The sequence below is a fragment of the Hevea brasiliensis genome, chromosome 4 (genome assembly GCF_030052815.1).
Source record: "Hevea brasiliensis isolate MT/VB/25A 57/8 chromosome 4, ASM3005281v1, whole genome shotgun sequence".
NCBI classification, from domain to species: Eukaryota; Viridiplantae; Streptophyta; class Magnoliopsida; order Malpighiales; family Euphorbiaceae; genus Hevea; species Hevea brasiliensis.
The window spans coordinates 9136302-9155960 of NC_079496.1; the positions used below are offsets into that span (position 1 = coordinate 9136302).

Sequence of the window (19659 nt, forward strand, 5' to 3'; positions counted from 1 at the left end):
AATTCACAAGTGTTGCCATCCTATATAGCTCTCAATTAATCTGTCTGTCGGTGTAATTCAAAGTTCTTACCATAATTTCTAGCAGAAGGAAATTCAAAAATTTTTTGAATGCTACTGTAGGAAAATATTTTGAAAAAAGAATTGAGTGAAGCAAATAATAAATTGAAAACCAGCTGGCGATGTGGTATCCAATTGCAGCCTATGGCATGTTGACCTGATCCAATGTTTGAGGTGCGGGCAATTGGCATGACATGACTGGTGGCCTGCCATTTCTGTATCATCACTATGCACGGCCTTCGATATGTATATATATTTATTTATTTTACAAAAATAAAATTATTTTTAAAGAAATAAATTAATGTTAATTTGATTTTACAAGAATGAAGCTTTGTATTGAAAATTCAAAATATCCATTTGTATATTTTTTAATATATAAATAAGGACACATTAGAAAAATAAATACCTTCATTTTATTTTTAAATTATTTCAATAAAATTTTTTAAAATTTAAAAATAGTAAAAATTAAAAGTGTGTATTATAAAAAAATAATTTTTTAATTAATTAATTAATCCAACGATAGATTATTAAATTTCATAAAAATGAAGGGTGGAATCGTTAAATGGAGACGGGGAGAAGAAATAGCAGCCATTTCACATCCCAACAAAAAGCTAGATGCCATGGAGCCATGGGCCGTCTACTTTTAAAAAAATAAAAAAATGCCACGTGTCAAAATCTCGAAAGAACATGTCCCACGAGAAGGAAGAATTGAACTTTTACATTCCGTACGTCCAGATTCATCCACCTTCAATACCCACCCTCTCCAAATATTTGCTGTAGCAGAACATCTTCAAATCTTCTGGTCTCTCCATCTCAGTTCTCAGTCCTGACTGTGTATAGCTAAAGAAGGAAGTGTTTTAAAAAGAGGTTCAAGGGGAAGAAAGATGAACCCCGGAAAAGGAGAGAAGCATCATCATCATAATAATCATCAAGAGCCTCCTTACCATGTCATTCATAAGCTTCCTCCTGGTGATAGCCCTTATGTTAAAGCCAAGCATGTTCAGGTATATATATGGTATATCGATTTCTTCATTATTTTCTTTTTCCTTTTTATGTCAGTGGTTTCGTTAGCTTAGATATACGTAACTGGGTAATCTTCCCTTTTGTGTAATGTTGTTGCTTATTGCCTGTATTGAATTGGGATTTTATTGGATCCATCTTTTAATTAGTTTTTAACATTTTATTCACGATGGGATTTTCGCTGGGTAGTAGTTGATTTTCTGGATTTTGTTTGGTTCTGAGTAAAACAGGTTTATGGGGTAGTTTTAGCCTTTTAGGTATTGAAAGGTCCTTGAAGAATATATATATATATATATATTCCTTTTCTCGGAAAATTTACTATGGAAATAGTTTCCGTCGAAACAAACAGAAGTCGGGGAGAATTTTTTTTATTGTATTATTTTTTTTTATGCCACTAATAAAATAGTATTTACTTTTTAAAAAATAAAGTGGCGATAGAATTTTCTTTTATAAAAATGAAATGTTGACCACTGATTAGTGAGCTCACGCGTTAGCGCTTGACTGGTGGATCGATCCGAACCGTTGACGAAATTTTTTTTGCTTACGCTATTTTCTGGAATCCCAGATGTTGTTTCGCTGTGTTATTTTAAACGTATTTACACTCTTCCTGGGTTTTCTGTTTGTTTCTCAATTTGGAAACCTTTTTATTATAGCTTGCAATTACATACCTGGTGTTCTTGATTTGTGCTTTATTGACATGCCCACCATTCGGTTGCTTTGTAATCAATGAAAAGTGAAAACTTGCTGAAATTTCGAAGTACTTCCAATTCCGAACTGATCTTGATTGAATTGGCAAACTAGCATTGATCACAAGATTGTATGGAGTTGACATCAAAACTGAACTTGATTCTACCTGGCCATAACGCCTTTGAGAATCCTATTGGCAATTGAGACTTCCTGCTAATGTAATTTTGTAAAGCTTTCAATATAATATGCACATATGGTATTTTTTTTTTTCTTGGTGGACTAATTTGCTTGCAGCCTCTGTCAGTAAATGATGGCTTTTTTTTCAGTAACTCAGTATGTAACTGCAGTCTTCTGTAAATTTATTTTGGTTCTTTTTACTTGTGTTAATCCCTCTTTATGGAAATGCAGCTAGTTCAAAAGGATCCAGAAGCGGCAATAGTTTTGTTTTGGAAAGCAATGAATGCTGGAGATAAAGTAGATAGTGCCCTCAAAGACATGGCAGTAGTTATGAAACAGCAGGATCGAGCAGAGGAAGCAATTGAAGCTGTAAAATCTTTTAGGCATCGCTGCTCCAAGCAAGCCCAAGAATCACTAGATAATGTCCTCATTGACTTATACAAGGTACTCATATGGTACAAAAGTTTGATTAGAAATTACAACAGATAATCTGGTTGTATTTTGTATGAGATATGAAGTCCATTGCCTTTTCTCTAACCTTTGAATACATCATGCTTCTTATCACTATGTCATTATTGTCAATGGCAATATAGAAGTATGACAATTGAACGAGATTAGCTAGATTCTCTTGTTTTTAAAATGTGAGTTCATTGTCCGGTTATCTTTTGGTGAGTTTTCACTGGTAATTATATGCAGAAATGTGGGAGAATTGAGGAGCAGATAGAACTATTGAAGCAGAAGCTTCGGATGATCTATGAAGGAGAAGCCTTCAATGGAAAGCTTACTAAGACAGCCCGTTCCCATGGGAGGAAGTTCCAGGTTACCATCAGGCAAGAGGTGTCTCGGATACTGGTACTGAACTGATCTAGTCTCTTCTTTTTATAGTACTACTGCACATGTTCTGATCACTACATGAGCTGTTTTGTTTCACTTTGTTTCTTTGAATTATCTGTTATTTGTCATTTTTATAAATGGAAACATCAACGGCTCCTACTTTATTGTTAATATTTTTCCATTTTGTCCTGCTTTTAAACTTAGCTGATTTCACAATCACCTACAGGGAAACTTGGGTTGGGCATACATGCAGCTAGGAAATTATTTGGCAGCGGAAGTTGTGTACCAAAAGGCTCAATCAATTGATCCTGATGCTAACAAGGCTTGCAACTTGTGCTTGTGCCTTATGAAGCAGAGACGATATGCTGAGGCGCATTCAGTCCTTGATGATGTATTGAAGGGTAAGCTTTCACGATCAGATGATCCCAAGTCCAAAAACCGTGTTAAAGAGTTGCTTCATGAATTAGAAACGTGCCAATCGACACTGTTACCCTCAAAATCAGTGGGATTAAGCTTAGAAGATGCTTTTGTTGAAGGACTTGACCATTTGATGAACCAGTGTAACCCATATAGATCAAGGAGACTTCCCATCTTTGAAGAGATATATCCACACAGAGATCAATTAGCCTGTTGATCTTATATTCTGAGATCTTTCTTAATAGAACGATGTGATGAATGGATGGTATGGAAGCGAATAACTGGGATTAAGATAAAGAGTTCCTGTATAACAAATTTGCACTTGAAAGGAACTGTACAGTGTATACTTTTCTAGTGTTTTTTGCAATGGAACTCGAACACCTATATAAGTAGCAAAGTTGTCATGGAAGACTCATAATTGATAAACAATAAATTTCCAAGATTTTGTATATGATCAGAAGTCTAAGGCTTTAAGCCCTGTTATGAAGTAGGAATCAAGGATACTATTTTTCTTGTTATTTTGTTGGCTCAATGGGCTTGAAAATTTCTGTCAAAAAGTTTTATGTATGTATCTCATTAGGGTCAAAATTGTTTTATTTATAATTATTTTTTATTATAATTTTTTATTATTATTAATAAATTTTATGAATTATAAAATAAATTTTATAAGGGCTAAAAATATCGTTTCGTCAAAATACTTATTTTATTTTCCCACATTGTTTTGAATACTTATTTTATTTTCTCACGTTGTTTTGATTTTTTTTTTTTCAAAAGAAAAAACGAGAGGGCAAAACAGCCATATATATATAGAGCATAAGACACTATTATGGGGTAAGAGACACCCGCCTTATTATAGATTTACCCATTGCAAACCCCACTCCCGCCCCTGGGCCTACCGCCGCCGCCGCCGCCGCCCCCCCCCCCCCCCGCGGCCCAGGAGGCTGACACAAACGACTCACACCCAAATCCATAGTGCCTACGTAATTCACAAGCCAATTCACACCCAATCCGCACATTTTTTGGTATTATTATTATTATTCAATTTAAATTTTTATTTCTTTTTGTTTTAATTATTGAATTAATATATTAATATAATTAGAAAGAATAGGTTTTTATATTAATTAATTAATTAATTAATTAATATATAAGAGCCACTATTTTCATAGCTCAATATGTTAGAGCCACAACTAAAGTACGAAGAGACTAAAATACTCTTGAATATTACTCATTTATAAGTTATATAAAACAAAAACGACAATCTTATTTAAAATTATTGCTATACTTATCTTCTATATCTTCTATAGTTTACTAATGTAAACTTAACAAAAAATTATTACAAAAAATTTAATTAAACTAAAAAAAACTTTATAGCTTTAAAAAAAATAATTTTGCACATTTATTCTCCATAAATTGATAATTCTTCAAATAAGTTAATTTTTCAATTATTTCTTTTTAATTATCAACTATTGTTAAATAATTTGCAAAAAATATAAAATGATAATACTTATAAAAAAATGTTAATAATAGACTTTTACAGAGGTATGTATTATTCGCTCGTTATTTTATATATAATTATTTTTTAGTAGTAATAAATATGTAATCATTCGTGAGGAAATATTTTTTTAAATAATCCTTTAAAAAGTTTTTCAAAAAAATTAAATTAATGAAAATATAAATATTTAAATAAACGTCACATAATTATTAATTACACAAAATTTTTTTTTAACTGCAATATTGCATTAAACAAGCCAAAGGGCTACCAGAAGGCATACAAGACAGCAAAACAACAGAAGTGAGTACAGACCAATTACATAGCAGTAAATTACTAAATATAATTTTGCTGAACTGTTTGCTTTTCTATTCACCGTTTAAAGAATTTTGACGAAAAGCTCGAAATAAAATAGTAAATGGATGTAACAAAAGTGTCAATTTCCCAATCAATAGTGCCATGAGAACTTTGCAAAGCAGATACAAGAATAGAAGAGTATGACCCAAAATAATCGAAGAACATCCCATGCTCTGAGCTAAAAGAGTTCCTTAAAGGATTGCACGAGCTTCATCTGTCAAAGAGGAGGAACAAACAGCTTTTTTAGCTGTACCATCAATTAACTTGCCATTGACATTCCTAACCAGCACTGCTACATTTGTGAGGCTTTCTCGCTTTGTCCAAGCATTGTCACAATTCAATTTTAGAGTACCTGTAGGTAAGGAGTTTGATCGGAGGATATTGCTATCAATGGCATAAAATGGAGATCGGAATGGCTTCAAATAAGTTTCTTGACAGTCGCAGCAGAGTTCGCGGCAACATGCTCAAAAGTCACCCTATCATACTCATTCCAATTTACCCAAAGACAAGAGCATAAATTCATCCATGTTAGCATAAATTACTCATTAAAAAACTCAACTAAATCTTTATCTCAAAAATTTGGGGTCGGCTATATATATTCGCTTTCTCTACTTTAAACGATTTAGGGTTAAATCCTCAGAAATGTTTAATGTTTCTAAGTGACGTTGTACTACTCTCCTCCAAGTTAATTTAGGTTTATCCATTTTTTTTCTTGTTATCCTCTAACCTAATGTGCTCTAATTGTCTAATTGGAACCTCCATATGTTTGCACTTCACATGACCAAACCACCTCAATCTCCCTTCTCTCAACTTATCCTTAATTGGCACCACTCTTATCTTTTCTCTAATACTCTCATTATGGACTTTATCTAGTATAGTATGGTCACTCATCCACCTTAACATTTTAATCTCTGCAACTCTTATCTTAGACGCATACGACTTTTTCAGTGACCAACACTCACTACCATATAACATAACAGGTCGAATGACTGTACGGTAAAATTTTCCTTTCAACTTATTGATAATCTTGCGATCATATAAAACTCTCGTGGCATGTCTCCACTTCAACCATCCGACTTTAATCCTATGACTAACATCCTCCTCACATCTCCATCTACTTGAAGGACTGAGCCGAGATATTTAAAGTGATTACTTTTGGACAGAACCACTCCATCCAAACTAACTCCTTCCCTATTATCAGTTTGGCCTTCAATGAACTTGCAATGCATGTATTCTGTCTTCGTATTTCTCCAAAGCTCTAGCTTTCTATTGACTTTCTCTCGTGTCTCATCTATTATAACAACATCATTCGCAAACATCATGCACCAATGAATACTCTCTTGTATATGTTTCATCAATTCATCTAAAACTAATGTAAAAAGGTAAGGGCTTATAGCTGATTCTTAGTATAATCAAATTGAGATATAAAATCTCTTGTGTCCCCTCCCACTGTGCGCACAATAGTAGTTGCTCCTTCATACATATATTTCAACACTTATATGTACCTAATAGATACCCTCTTTTGTTCTAACACACTCCATAAGACATCTCTTATAACACCATCATAAGCCTTTTCCAAATCAATAAAAACCATGTGTAGATCTTTCTTCACATCTCTATATTTCTCCATTAAGCTTTTAATAAGAAAAATTGCTTCCATAGTTGAACGACCAGGCATTAAGCCAAATTAATTGAGAGAAATAGAAGTATCATAACGTAGTCGATACTCCACAACTCTCTCTTTCAACTTCATAGTATGACTCATGAGTTTAATTCCCCTATAGTTTGAGCAACTCTGTATGTCTCCCTTATTTTTAAAAATAGGTACTAAAAATACTCCTCCTCCATTCATCATGCATTTTCTTTAAGTTTTGAATCTTATTAAATAATTTAGTTAACCATGTCACTTCCATATCTCCCAAATACTTCCACACTTCAATTGTTATTCCATCGGGTCCACAAGCTTTACCTACTTTCATTCTCTTAAGTGCTTCCTTTACTTCTAAATATCTAATCCTTATAGTATAATTCACATTCTTTTCTATTGTTCTATAGTCTATATTCACGCTATTACCATTTTGACTATTATTAAAGAGATCATTAAAATAATTTCTCCATCTTTATTTAATGTCTTTATCTTTCACCAATACTTTTCCTTCTTTATCCTTAATGCACCTAACTTGATTGAGATCTTGACCTTTCCTTTCTCTCCTCCTTGCTAATCTATAAATATCTTTCTCCCCTTCTTTAGTTTCAAGTTTCTCATATAACTTTTCAAAAGCCTATGCTCTTACTTGACTAACTGCCTTTTTTGCCTCTTTCTTTGCTATCTTGTACTGTTCATATGTCTCATTATTATCACATTTAGGTAATTTCTTATACCATTCTCTCTTTATCTTCACTGCCTTTTGTACTTCCTCATTCCACCACCATCTCTTTTTTGAGGGTGGTCCGTGTCCTTTAGACTCTCCAAGTACTTTTCTAGCTACTTCTCTAATCTTTGATGCCATCTATATCCATATATCATTGGCCTCCATATCCAGCTTCCATACTTCTGACTCGAGAAGCTCATTTTTGAAATTTACTTGCTTTGCTCCTTTGAACTTCCACCACTTTGTTCGAACTACACTATTTCTTGTGACCTTACTTGAATTGTTCCTAAACTTGACATCCAATACCACTAACCGATGTTGACTTGTTAAAGTCTCTCCTGGAATGACATTGCTATCCTTGCATAGAGCTCTATTTGTCTTCCTAGTTAAGAGTAAGTCGATTTGGCTTCTATATTGTCCATTTTTGAAAATCACTAAATGTGACTCTCTTTTTATAAAGTAGCTATTTGCTAGTATTAGGTCGTATGCCATAGCAAAATTCAGAATGCTTTTTCCCTCCTCATTTCGACTGCCAAAACCAAAACCTCCATGAACATTCTTATAACCTTACCTATCACTTCCTACATGTCCATTCAAATCTCCACCAATGAAAACATTCTCTTCATTCAGTATGCTTTGCATTAAATCATCCATATCTTCCCAAAACATTTGTTTACTCACTATATAGTCCTATTTGTGGGGCATAAGCACTAACTACATTTATTGTTTCTCCTTTTACTACTAGCTTTACTAGTATAATTCTATCTCATACTCTTTTCATAGCTATTACAACATCTTTCAATGTCCTGTCTATGATTATGCTCACTCCGTTCTTATTTCTCTCATTTCCGGTAAACCACAGTTTGCACCCTGAATTACCCACTTTCCTGCTTTTCTCTCCTACCCATTTAGTCTCTTGAATGCAAGTAATATTCACCATTCTCTTTTCCAAGGTATCCACAAGCTTCATTAATTTTCCTGTAAGTGATCCAACATTCAAAGTACCAACCCTGATCATCCTCCTATCCTGTTCCTTCTTAATTGGTTTCCTTCTATGATATCTTGTATTGTTTTCTATGTCTATCTTTTATTCTATTCCACTATCTGTTCTACTATCTGTCCTATAGACTAACTTCTTTACCCACACCAATTCACGATGTGGAAACCCATGCTCACTTAACACCACACCCGAGCGCCGGCATGGCGCATCGCTTTCGATGAATGCCCTACACCTTGCATATTTCTCGCTACACTCGGGCTCCAATGTAGTGCGTCGTAAGTAGAGGACGCCCCAGCGTTTATATCATTTGAATCCATATCATAAGGTGTAATAAAATTTTTACGCTGGTTGTCACTTAACGTAACCTTCCTCTTTTATCTGGGCTTGGGACCGGTTAAGCGTAAACTACTTAGACGAAGTTAGCATAAATTACTCATTGATTAAATAAATTTATATATTCATATATATATATATAATATAATATAATGTAAAAATAAGTTGATCGATATTGATAAAAACTAACTATTTTTCAAAGAGTATAATATTTAGATATTTGAAAATCATTAAATAAATAAAAAAGTATTATTTTTTATTTTATGCTTTCATCTAAAAATAGAAACAAGAGATAATATACATGCTATTAATGTAAAGAGCTATTTTAAAGTAGATTTAAATATTTTTTATTTATAAAATTTTTTATTTAGAAATTGTTTATAAATTTGATTGTGACCTTAATAAATTAGGTTGCAGAGATAAATACTTTATAAATATTTTTAAAATAATAAAATTAAATATATAAAAATATTTTATCAATTAAAAAACTCATATTCATTCATACTTTTATATATTGTAAATATAAATAATTAATTTTAACTGAAATTTAAAATAAATAACTCATAAATATAAATACGACTACAATACCACATAATTAACCATTATAGTTTTTTAATAATATAGTCCACTGGATTTGGTCGGGTCAAAATAGAAACTTCCTATTTGAAAAACTCCTGACATCTCAAAATTTCAAAACAAAAATACCGCGTGGCAGCAGCCGCATTTTAGAATTATTTGTAACATTTCTCCCTTCCCTTAATCTCTCTCTCTCTCTCGTCCATTTTCCATTTCAGCCTTTTCCAGGTAGCTCTCTCCATAATTTTTTTTTTCCATTGTTTATAACTCAATATATATAATTCAAACAAAACCACACACAATACAAATAATTAGTTTATAATACCCACAAACCCAAAATTCCCCAAATTTCTCTTATCCGATCCCATTCTCTCTCTCTCTCTCTCTCTCTCTCTCTCTCTCTCCCTTTCTCCCTTCCTTTCTGTCTGATTTATCTTTGGGGCTAGGGTTTTGCTGTTTCTCGTAGGTAAACAAGGACAGAGATGGGGCAACAGTCGCTGATCTACAGCTTCGTCGCTCGAGGCACGGTGATTCTGGCGGAGTACACGGAGTTCACAGGGAATTTCACCAGCATCGCCTCTCAATGCCTCCAGAAACTCCCCTCTTCTAACAACAAATTCACTTATAACTGTGATGGCCACACCTTCAATTACCTGGTTGAAAACGGCTTTAGTAAGATTCTCTCGTCCACCTATATCTGCACGCTTTTCCCCCCTTCCTGTATCTATTTTTGTGTTGTTTTTTGATTTTGAATTCTGATCTGATCTGGATCACAGCTTAATGTCTCGTTAGAAATGTCTTTGCTGATTTTTTTTGTGTGCCGAGATACTTTTGTTTCATTGAAATTTTTTTTAGATCTTCATTTTGGACTTGTTTATTATTTCGTTGACTTTTGGGCCTTTTTTGTTATTTGGGGGATCTGTGCGTTTGACGGTGTGATTTCATTGGAATTGGAATGCCCTTGCGTCTCGTGATTATGAAATTACTGGCTTATATGGATTTTGAATTTTGATCTAGACATGAATTTCCTTTTTCCCTAAATATATTTTTTTGTTGGTTATTATTTCTGTTGAGTCGATTTAATTTTTGAATTGATCTTTTCATGTTTGTCTGTGTTGGCTTTTGACGGGAATACTATGCGCTTACACATTAAGTCTTGCTCTGTTTGGTTGTTGGTTTAAAAAAGAAGGATTCAAACTTTTGGTTCTCGTACGTTATATTGGTTTTTCTTCATCACTTTCTAGATCTTAAAAAATGATGAAGAACTGAAATGTAAATGTGTTTCCTTCTGTAATCCTGGACTTTTACTAGCAATTAATTGTGTGGCCAGTGTATATATTAGAAGCCTTTTGGGATTAAAATTTCATATACCAACTCTGTATTTACATCATTTGATTGCATCATTGACGCCTGAGAATGATTATTGTCTAGGTATTGAGATTTATAACATTTACAAGGACTAGTACATGTTGCTTAGCAAATTAGGAAGTTATTATGTTATTGTTATGGTTGCTAACCTGCGGCATTGGATGATCACTGGAGTAATCCCTCCTCCCCTTTTTTTCCCCAGCCTTTTCTTTCTCTTTTTTTCTTTCTTGGGTTGGGGGATTACTGGTTTTTCCATGAGTGCATGTATAAATAATGAGTCCATGATGAAATTGATGAAAGTGTCTTGAATAATTACAATATATTTGTGAGCCTAATATATTCTCTTCCTATTATGTACCAACCATCATTAGTCTGACACGATGTCAATCATGAAATTTTACTTATCATAATATTTCAATGGATTGTTTTCTGTCATTATTGTTTGTATTTTTTAAGTTTTTTTCTTTTTCTGGGAGCAGCTTTAGGAGTGAATGAAGATGTTGTTTCCGTAACTAGACCTGTATTATGTTCTTGTTTGTGTGCAGTAAATGTAAATGCTTAGTAAGTATTTTTTTGTCACTTCTTCGAAAAAATATTATTATTATTATTATTATTATTATTATTATTATTATTATTATTATTATTATTTGGTTGCGTTTAACATTTTTTAAACATTTTTTAACATTGTAGGGAACTATGATTATATTTCTTTCTTCTTTGTGAATTTTTTTTTGGGATTTTACATAATGTGATATACTGATATGAGGATAGAGTTAGTAACAAATCTGCTGCATGTATCTTTATTGTAATCTGTTGCTTCTCTCCATATGTAACTGTTTCTATTGTTAATTTTATGCCTTGTTTCTTTATGTTGCTTAATGATAGTGGACACTGATTTCTGAATGAATGAACTTATAGAGTGCAGAACAAGTGATTAGGAGACTTAAGGCTGCTTTTAGGCAAGCAATTTATGTATTGCATGGGCTCTAATTTTTAACTTTATAGCTTTTGCTAGCAGTTTCTTATTAGGATGATTATGATGATGCTTGTGTCCAGTGTTTGCAATTTTCAAATTTTGAATCCAGTTTGCAACTTTGCATCATGGTGATACTAGGCAAATTAACTGAATCCTTCATCCCCCCTCTGGGCATGCCCTGGGTCCCATTTCTTTTGTTTAGTTATTCATGATGCTTGATTTAATTGAACCCTTTGCACATTGAAACTAGAATGCTTCACTGCCTTTTTCATGATAACCCAATTTTGTGTTAACTCTGTTGGTTTATATTGGATGGTGCAGCCTACTGTGTGGTTGCAGTTGAATCTGCTGGAAGACAAATTCCAATTGCCTTTCTGGAGCGAGTTAAGGAAGACTTCAACAAGAGATATGGTGGAGGAAAAGCTGCAACTGCTCAGGCCAAGAGCCTGAATAGAGAGTTTGGGTATGTACGTCTATTTCTGATTTTTTTCATATTAACGAATTTAGATTTCTTTTGTTATCATTGTTTACTTATTGCCCATATTATAGGTCCAAACTGAAGGAGCACATGCAGTATTGTGTGGATCATCCTGAAGAGATCAGCAAACTTGCAAAAGTGAAGGCTCAAGTTTCCGAAGTTAAGGGTGTGATGATGGAAAACATTGAGAAGGTACAGAGTAACTGCTGGATTTTTCTTCCAATTTTTGTAAAAGTTGGTTGTAGGCTAAAAGAACCTGGGATCCTATTTTTTCATTTCATGCATGTTTGCAAGTAAATGTGTAATTGCTAAAGAGGATAACATTTTGAACATTGAGCATAGAGATGACTATTTTGGAAGTTTGTAATAAAAAAAAAAAAAACTTTTTTTGCAGGTTCTTGATCGTGGTGAAAAGATTGAGCTGCTGGTGGATAAAACTGAGAACCTTCGCTCACAGGTTCGTCCAATGTAGCCTGCTTATTTTTCTTGCAATCTGGTTTTGGTTAAGGGAATTGTTCCATTTCTTTCAAATGGCCTTTCAAAATTATTGGAATCTTGTCAGACATCACCTGCATGATGCTGAATGGGGTGCAAAACCAGGGCACTTTTTAGTGCTCAAATGGGAATTGGGATCAAATTTGGTTTTGTCATAATCTGTTTATTTTTCCTAGTGCAGTTTTCTATCTGATGCACTGATAATGTTTGTTTAAACTGATGAAATGTGTAGGCACAAGATTTCAGACAACAGGGAACTAAGATGAGAAGGAAGATGTGGATTCAGAATATGAAGATAAAATTGATTGTTTTGGGTATTATCATTGCCTTGATTCTGATCATAGTGTTATCCGTCTGTCATGGTTTCAAATGTTAATTTCTGTTGAATTTCATCGGATGCTATCTGTGCTGGCAAGCTGACAGGATTGTCTGGCTAAATTGTTTTCGCCTTTCTTCTGAGGATCCATCTTGCAGATCTCTCTCTATGGGGTCATTTAGGTTAACACCTTTCCCTTCATGTTAGCCTTTAGGGATGTGAGAAGGTTTGTATTTTGGATTGGTTGTATAGGTTTATGTTGAACTTCCCATGGTAGATATTTTTCCTTGCCCTTATAATATTTGCTCAAGATGTAATGGAAGATGCCTAATGCCTGCAGTTTGGATTACCCCTCTGGAATGCTATTATGTATCGTCTTTTTGTATACCCCTTGTTATCAAACTTTTTTTAGTTCTACTTGATTATATGTTTCAAATCAAGAAAGAGATCACTTATGTGGATTTTCACAAGTCAAGACACCTTGGAAGCAACTAAAGAACAAATGAGTTTTTTTTTTTTTTTTCCAGCAAGAGAATTACTAGGTTTTTGATTCCTTTGAACCTCAAGGGTATATGTAAATAATTTAATTATGGTAATAAAATAAAATGTAATTTTTTTAATTTTTGTAATTCAATTATTTACTTGCATATTTTGTAAGATAAAAAATTACACATTTTTTTATTCTTGAATATCATCTGATGTAATTATTTTCAATTCAATGCAATTAAATGGTGGTGCATTTTGTAGTTATTTGGTTTTATTTTAAAGTAAAATTAATTTGTTATATAAAATAAGATAAATTTTTAAAATTTTACAATGATGTTTATTTTTTCATATTATGAAAATTTTATTAATTTAATTAAAAAATAAAAATTTTTCTTGTAAAAAATATATTTTTCTAAAAAAAATAAAAATGAATCATATATAATAAATTTTTTAATTTAAAAATTTTTTCATAATTAATTATTTATAAAAAAAGAATTATTTTACAAAATCTTTATAAAATTATGTTAAATTCTTATTTTTTTTACAAAAAAAATCAATTACTTTTGATAAAATCAAGTAGTTTTTTATATAATAAATATTTTGATATAATATATAAATATAATATCATATAATGCATAAGAAATTGAAAGTGTTAAATTACTTTTAAGAAAATTATTTACATGTTAAAATGGGGAAAAGTATATATAAAAAAAAATATTACTTGTTTTCATATTTTGATATATGAGAGATTATAGTTTAATTTTTATAAATTTATTAATATGTTTCAAATTGTTAGTTGGTGCTAACGTGGAAAACACATGATGTTAGTTTGGTGACACTTGATAGATATAGGTTTTGCGGAAAAAAAACGCTTAACAAAAATACTTGACGGATTTATCATGTCACCGCATAATTAATTGTTTGAATTACATTTGTTAATAAAAAAAAATTATATTAAATTAATAAAAATTAAATTATGATATTTTATATGTCAAAGTCTAAAATCACTTTTTTTTTATATTTTTCTCTATAAAATACATAAAATTACTAATTATAATATTTATTTTTTTGTTATATTTAAAAAATCATTAAATTTATAATATATTTAATATTTATTTTAATATAATACCAATTAAATTTTAATTCAACATTAATCTTAGTATTACATTAAATCTTAAACTCCCTATTTTCGTGGATTTACTGATATGCCATATTTAAAAACTTTAAAAACAGCAAAATCATTTCATTCACATTGACACGTTGACTAATATCATATATTAAAAAATTGAATGAATTGACTTATTAATATATAGACTTATTAATTCTATTTTAAAAATATCCTATATAAAAAATTATATTTTAAAAATATAAATAAAATTTTGATTCCCTCAAAAATTTCATTCTCCCCCTTTCCAATAAAAATATGATGGGTGCGAGAAATTTTTAAGAAAAAAAAATTTATCTATCACATAGTCTAATTTAATTTATGACTAAAAATATATTATTAAATGATAGCTTTTAGTCTTTACTCTTTTAATTTTTTTATTAAATAAAAGTTTATTTATTTATTTTAAATAAGGACTTCAAAAAGTTTTAATCTCAATTAATAAATTTTAATTTAATAATATTAGAGTTAACTCTAAAACCATTTATAATATCAAATAAATTTAACAAAATCTTTTACCCTATAAAAAAAATCATTTAATTTTCTTGTATGTTCCTCCTCAAACCTGCTGAAGGGTTTTTTGGCTGAACCTTCTTTAAATTTGATTATTAAGAATATATTTAGTTAGAGGTGAAAAGAGGTATAAACAAAAGTCAAGGAATGATAAGCAAATCATATATTTCTATTAAGAAAGAGGTGAGTTTATTTTTCTTTTTTTAATATGAAAATTTTTATTGTAGTACTTCTTACTTTTTCTCTTTTCTTAGACTCCATTTGCCTTTCCATTAATTACATTTCTTTCCCTTATCCCATGCAAACAGGGCGTAACATTTCCATGAAACATTGGTTAATTCTGGGTCTACCGCCAAAAATCCGGGGAAAAAAAATATTTAAAACTCGCTCCGCGAGCGCGAAGCGGTCAAACGTTTGGCGCCAAAACGAATACTTTAGAAGGCTGGTAAACGCCTGCACTGCACCTCGACCAAAACTGAAGAGGAGAGAAAGGCCAAACAAATTCAAATGAATTCAAAGCATAATCAAATTAGGGTTTTGGGTCAGCGCTCTATTCCTTCTTCATTCACCTTTCGATCTTCAAATCTGTAAGCAAATTGAGCCTGACTTAACTTCCCCTCTTCCGTGTCCTCTCCCCTGCGTTTTTCTTTAAATAAAATTTTATTCATTAATTGATGTTCAACATTGTGATTTTTGTGTTGGTTATATTGTTTTGTGGAATTAGTGCTAAGAATTCGAAGGATGATTCGCAAAAGAAAGTTTCAAACAAGGATTTAAGCATTTCACTCTCTGATTTCCTTGACCGTAAGCTGCACACAGATCCCGTACGACCCAAAATCGTTAAGGTATTGTTTCTTTTCATGACTTTGTTTGGTTTTAACGAAAATAGATCAAATGGGATGAGAATTGAGGCGCTTGGCATTCATTTTTATATATATATATTTTGAGAATTTATAAAGGTTGTTGAATAAGCTAATTATTGTATTAGATGAATTTTAATGGAGTTTTTGGATTTGTAATTTGATCATCTGTTTTTAACTTTCTTGGAAACGAAATTGAGCTCTTTGGCTTTCTACTGTTTGTTTGTAACTGTTGTATGGATATAAGATTCAGAGAATTTGGAGTTTAAAAGAAAAGTTTTGAGGTTCTACGTTTACCTTGTATAGTTGTATCATTGTCCTCTCTTTGGCTACAAAGAAATTGCAATTGAATGTAATTAGGCTCAGGTCAGAGTTAGGTTTTATGTTCTTAGCGTTGCAAAGAATGGAAGAGACTCTGCAAAATTTTTACTTTTATTTGCGCTTCTCAGCAACAAAGCATGCATTGTTTTCAGTTTACTTTGTCCAACTGTAAGATTTGATTTGCTTCAATTTACCATGCGGGGTTTTGAGGATAAGGGATTAATTTTTGGCAGGGGAAGTTGAGGCCTTTTATGTCACCTCTGGGTCCTAGAGATGATGGTGGGGCTTTTGATCATTGGATTGGGATAAGAAAAGAAGGGAAAGAAAGGAATTCTGTAATTGATGAAGTGGTTTTTGAGCAGTTTAAGCATGCCAGTGCAGAGAAAGGAGATGGTATAAATTCATGTGGTGTTGGCGGCAATGGTGGTGAAATAGGAACTTCCGACACACAATTGGGCATAGGTTCATTTCATGCTGGTGATTTAGGAACTTCTAACTCAAATAATGATCAAGTAACAAGAAAAAGGAGGAATCCCTTTGAAGGTATGCTATATCCTGTGCAATAAGTTTGTTCAAACTGTTATAACATATTTCACGTTTAATTATGCTTTCACCTCTTTCCAACTGATCATTTCCTCCTGCCTGGTTGTGAGAAAATAAAAGTAACGAAGAAGGGAATTGTTATTTTCTCTATTTAGCCTAACTGACAACATATATTTTTTTCCCTATAAACTGCTGTAGTTTCTAAAAAGCAAGAAATAAGAAAGCAAAAACGCTTGTTCCTAACAAAACCAATATCCTTAAGTTGGAAGACTATTTAATTAGCCTTAATCTTAGTTCTTGCCTCAAGATGAGAAAGTAAATTTTAAATTACTCTCTATTTTTGTCTAGAGGTGTGACCATGAACTTGATGCTACTGGATGAATTTTATAGTTATTAAACCGCACACCACTGGTTGAAGGAAGCAAGCAGCTAAGAATGATTGGAATTCTATTAGGGTTTATGGCAAACATTTTTATGAAACATATTGCATAAGATACAACATGTCCATGAAAAGATGATAGTTTCAAATCATACAACTAGACCTAACTAGCAGTTTGTACAGGAACTGTTGGTTCTGGTTCAAGGGTTAGGGCTAATCGTGGCTGAATTGAAGGTTTCATCTCGGTCCTAATTTTGGTTTAGTTCAGTTTTGTTCAGATTCAATAGTTTTTTTTTTTTATTTTATTTTTTTACTTTTTATTTAGTATTTTTCCTTTCATGTGATTGAAAAAGAAATCAATTTTGACCTGAACCAGGCTGATTGGTTTCGGTCTGGTTCAATATTGGTTATAGTCAATTTGGATTTGATTGGTTTCGATTCAGTTTTAATTCTGGATTATATTGATCTGGTTCTGGTTTTATACTGGGCTGCGGTTGTGTCTATATACAACTATCTCTGTATGCTATTCATTTTAAACTTGGGTCCAATTTCCGGATTTATTGATGCCCTAAACCAGGGATACAAAAAACAACTGAATTGTTGGAATTTGAACATTTAAGGTGTTGGAATATTGAAGAAATATTGTGACCTAATATATTACAATATTAGTTAGTTAAGCATCCTGAGGAACTTTTGACCAGATAAAGCTGTCTGACATAGTTCATGCATTTCTGGTGTCTTTGTGACCCTTATACCAAGATAATAGGTTTGGTGCCTAATATGGGAAACCTTTTTTAACAGTAGCTCATGCGCACACAAAGGCATAGTGTTTTCAACTAAGTCAGTCTCTGGGAATGGTTTGTTGGAAATGTAATAAACATGAAGAACCTAAAAGCATTTTTGAATAGCAAGATTCATATGTTGAAACTATGGAAGCTTTTACCATTTTTTAATTTCTAGTAAAATTGCAATTGATGATATGCAACCTTTTAGGGTTGTTGATGTGGTTGCTAAATCTAGGCCTGCAAAAATAAAGTTTGATTGACAAATCAAAATATTAGCTTAGATGGAGATGCACTTTCTACAGCTTCTTATGTTTATAGTATGTGAATTTGATTTTTATGTTTTTCAAGATGGAGATGAAAAACATGCTATTCGAAAGCATTCATTAGTTCTGGGAGGTGATTCAGAACCCAAGCAAAGAACAAGGTTGAAGAAGTTCATTAGCAACAAAAAACCAAGACCTTTCTATAATCACTGTGAGTGTGGTTTGTTACTGGGAAGCAAATGAAAAGTTTTTATTTTGTCGCAATCTGTGGAGTCTTTTTTATTTTATATTGAATTTTTTTTAAAGTTTGCAATTTCTTTGTTTGTAAGAAGAGTAGAAAACATTGTGCTTATTCTTTAATCCTGGCAGATGCAAATGGTTGTGGTTGGTGGGACTGTGACATGGAAGGAGTTGACACTGAAGAAGTAGGAACCGGTGAAATATGGGAAGGTGTGGGCTCAACAACATTTGGAGGAATTTGAATGGCACTAATTTCATTTCTTTTTGATGGTATGTTTATATACTAAAGAATGCTTTCTTTAGAATGCTCTTCATGATCTCTTGATTGGACCATGTCCTAAACAAATTGTTCTTTCATTTATGGCAATCAGGATGTTTGATAGAAACGGGATTAGAGAACGAAAAAGCTCAAACACAAATGATAACTCTCGCGTCAACATTTTAGTTTGAAAGCAACCATCCACCCCAATGTTCGCTGCTTATCAAAATGCCTCTGTATATAGTTGATGATAGAAGGATTAATCCAAATCTCAAAGCATAAAATTATAATTATGTTGATAGAACATTAATATTCAACTTAATTACTCTTACCAACATATTGATCGTAACTGTCTGCTTAATCTAGCATTATTTTACTTATCATAATTCTTGAATTAAGGTAGATTATTAGCTAAGAATGAAGGTTTCTAGGATGTCTTTTTTGAGGGAGATGCTCAGAACATTATTTCTTATGCTACTGGAGGTGCTATTCCTATTATAGTTTCGGAAATCTTCCATAATATTTCCTTTTTTTCTAGATCTTTTCAAACTGTTAAGTTTAGGTTTGCTAACAGAGAATGTTATCAAGCAGCTCACTTTTTAGCTTAGTGTATGCTTCAATGTGACTCTTTTACTTGTAATTTTTTGGAGCAAACTAATTATGTAATCTTTTTTATGCTAGTTTAAGTCATTTGCTTTGCCTTCTGTCAAAAAAAAAAAAAAAGGTAGATTATTAGCGTGAAGCATTAATTTTGTATACTATACAAGTATAATGAATCTAAAATTTGGTGTTCCACAATATAGAGATTATTGCTTTTGGGTAAGAAGTTATTGTCCTTTGTTTGGCTCCATGCCACATTCAGAAACGTTGGTAGCGTTTTCTTATTGGAGAAA

The 19659-nt window shown here is 32.1% G+C and overlaps 3 protein-coding genes across 3 annotated transcripts; all 3 read left to right on the forward strand.

Moving 5' to 3' along the window:
* Nucleotides 1–795: 795 nt before the first annotated feature.
* LOC110641334 (protein SULFUR DEFICIENCY-INDUCED 2) lies at nt 796–3643 on the forward strand. The gene is made up of 4 exons (XM_021793016.2): nt 796–1061; nt 2173–2385; nt 2638–2793; nt 3002–3643. Exons 1-4 carry the CDS (start codon nt 942–944, stop codon nt 3407–3409), a joined length of 897 nt encoding a protein of 298 aa, XP_021648708.2. The 5' UTR covers nt 796–941; the 3' UTR covers nt 3410–3643.
* A 5740-nt stretch (nt 3644–9383) lies between these two features.
* On the forward strand, nt 9384–13337 carry LOC110641349 (putative vesicle-associated membrane protein 726). Its single transcript, XM_021793033.2, has 6 exons — nt 9384–9547; nt 9766–9991; nt 11985–12126; nt 12213–12333; nt 12536–12598; nt 12869–13337. Exons 2-6 carry the CDS (start codon nt 9802–9804, stop codon nt 13010–13012), a joined length of 660 nt encoding a protein of 219 aa, XP_021648725.1. The 5' UTR covers nt 9384–9547; nt 9766–9801; the 3' UTR covers nt 13013–13337.
* Nucleotides 13338–15468: 2131 nt separating this feature from the next.
* Nucleotides 15469–18944, forward strand: LOC110641340 (uncharacterized). The gene is made up of 6 exons (XM_021793028.2): nt 15469–15703; nt 15841–15961; nt 16531–16840; nt 18353–18478; nt 18637–18777; nt 18879–18944. Exons 1-5 carry the CDS (start codon nt 15624–15626, stop codon nt 18747–18749), a joined length of 750 nt encoding a protein of 249 aa, XP_021648720.2. The 5' UTR covers nt 15469–15623; the 3' UTR covers nt 18750–18777; nt 18879–18944.
* The last annotated feature ends 715 nt before the right edge of the window (nt 18945–19659 follow it).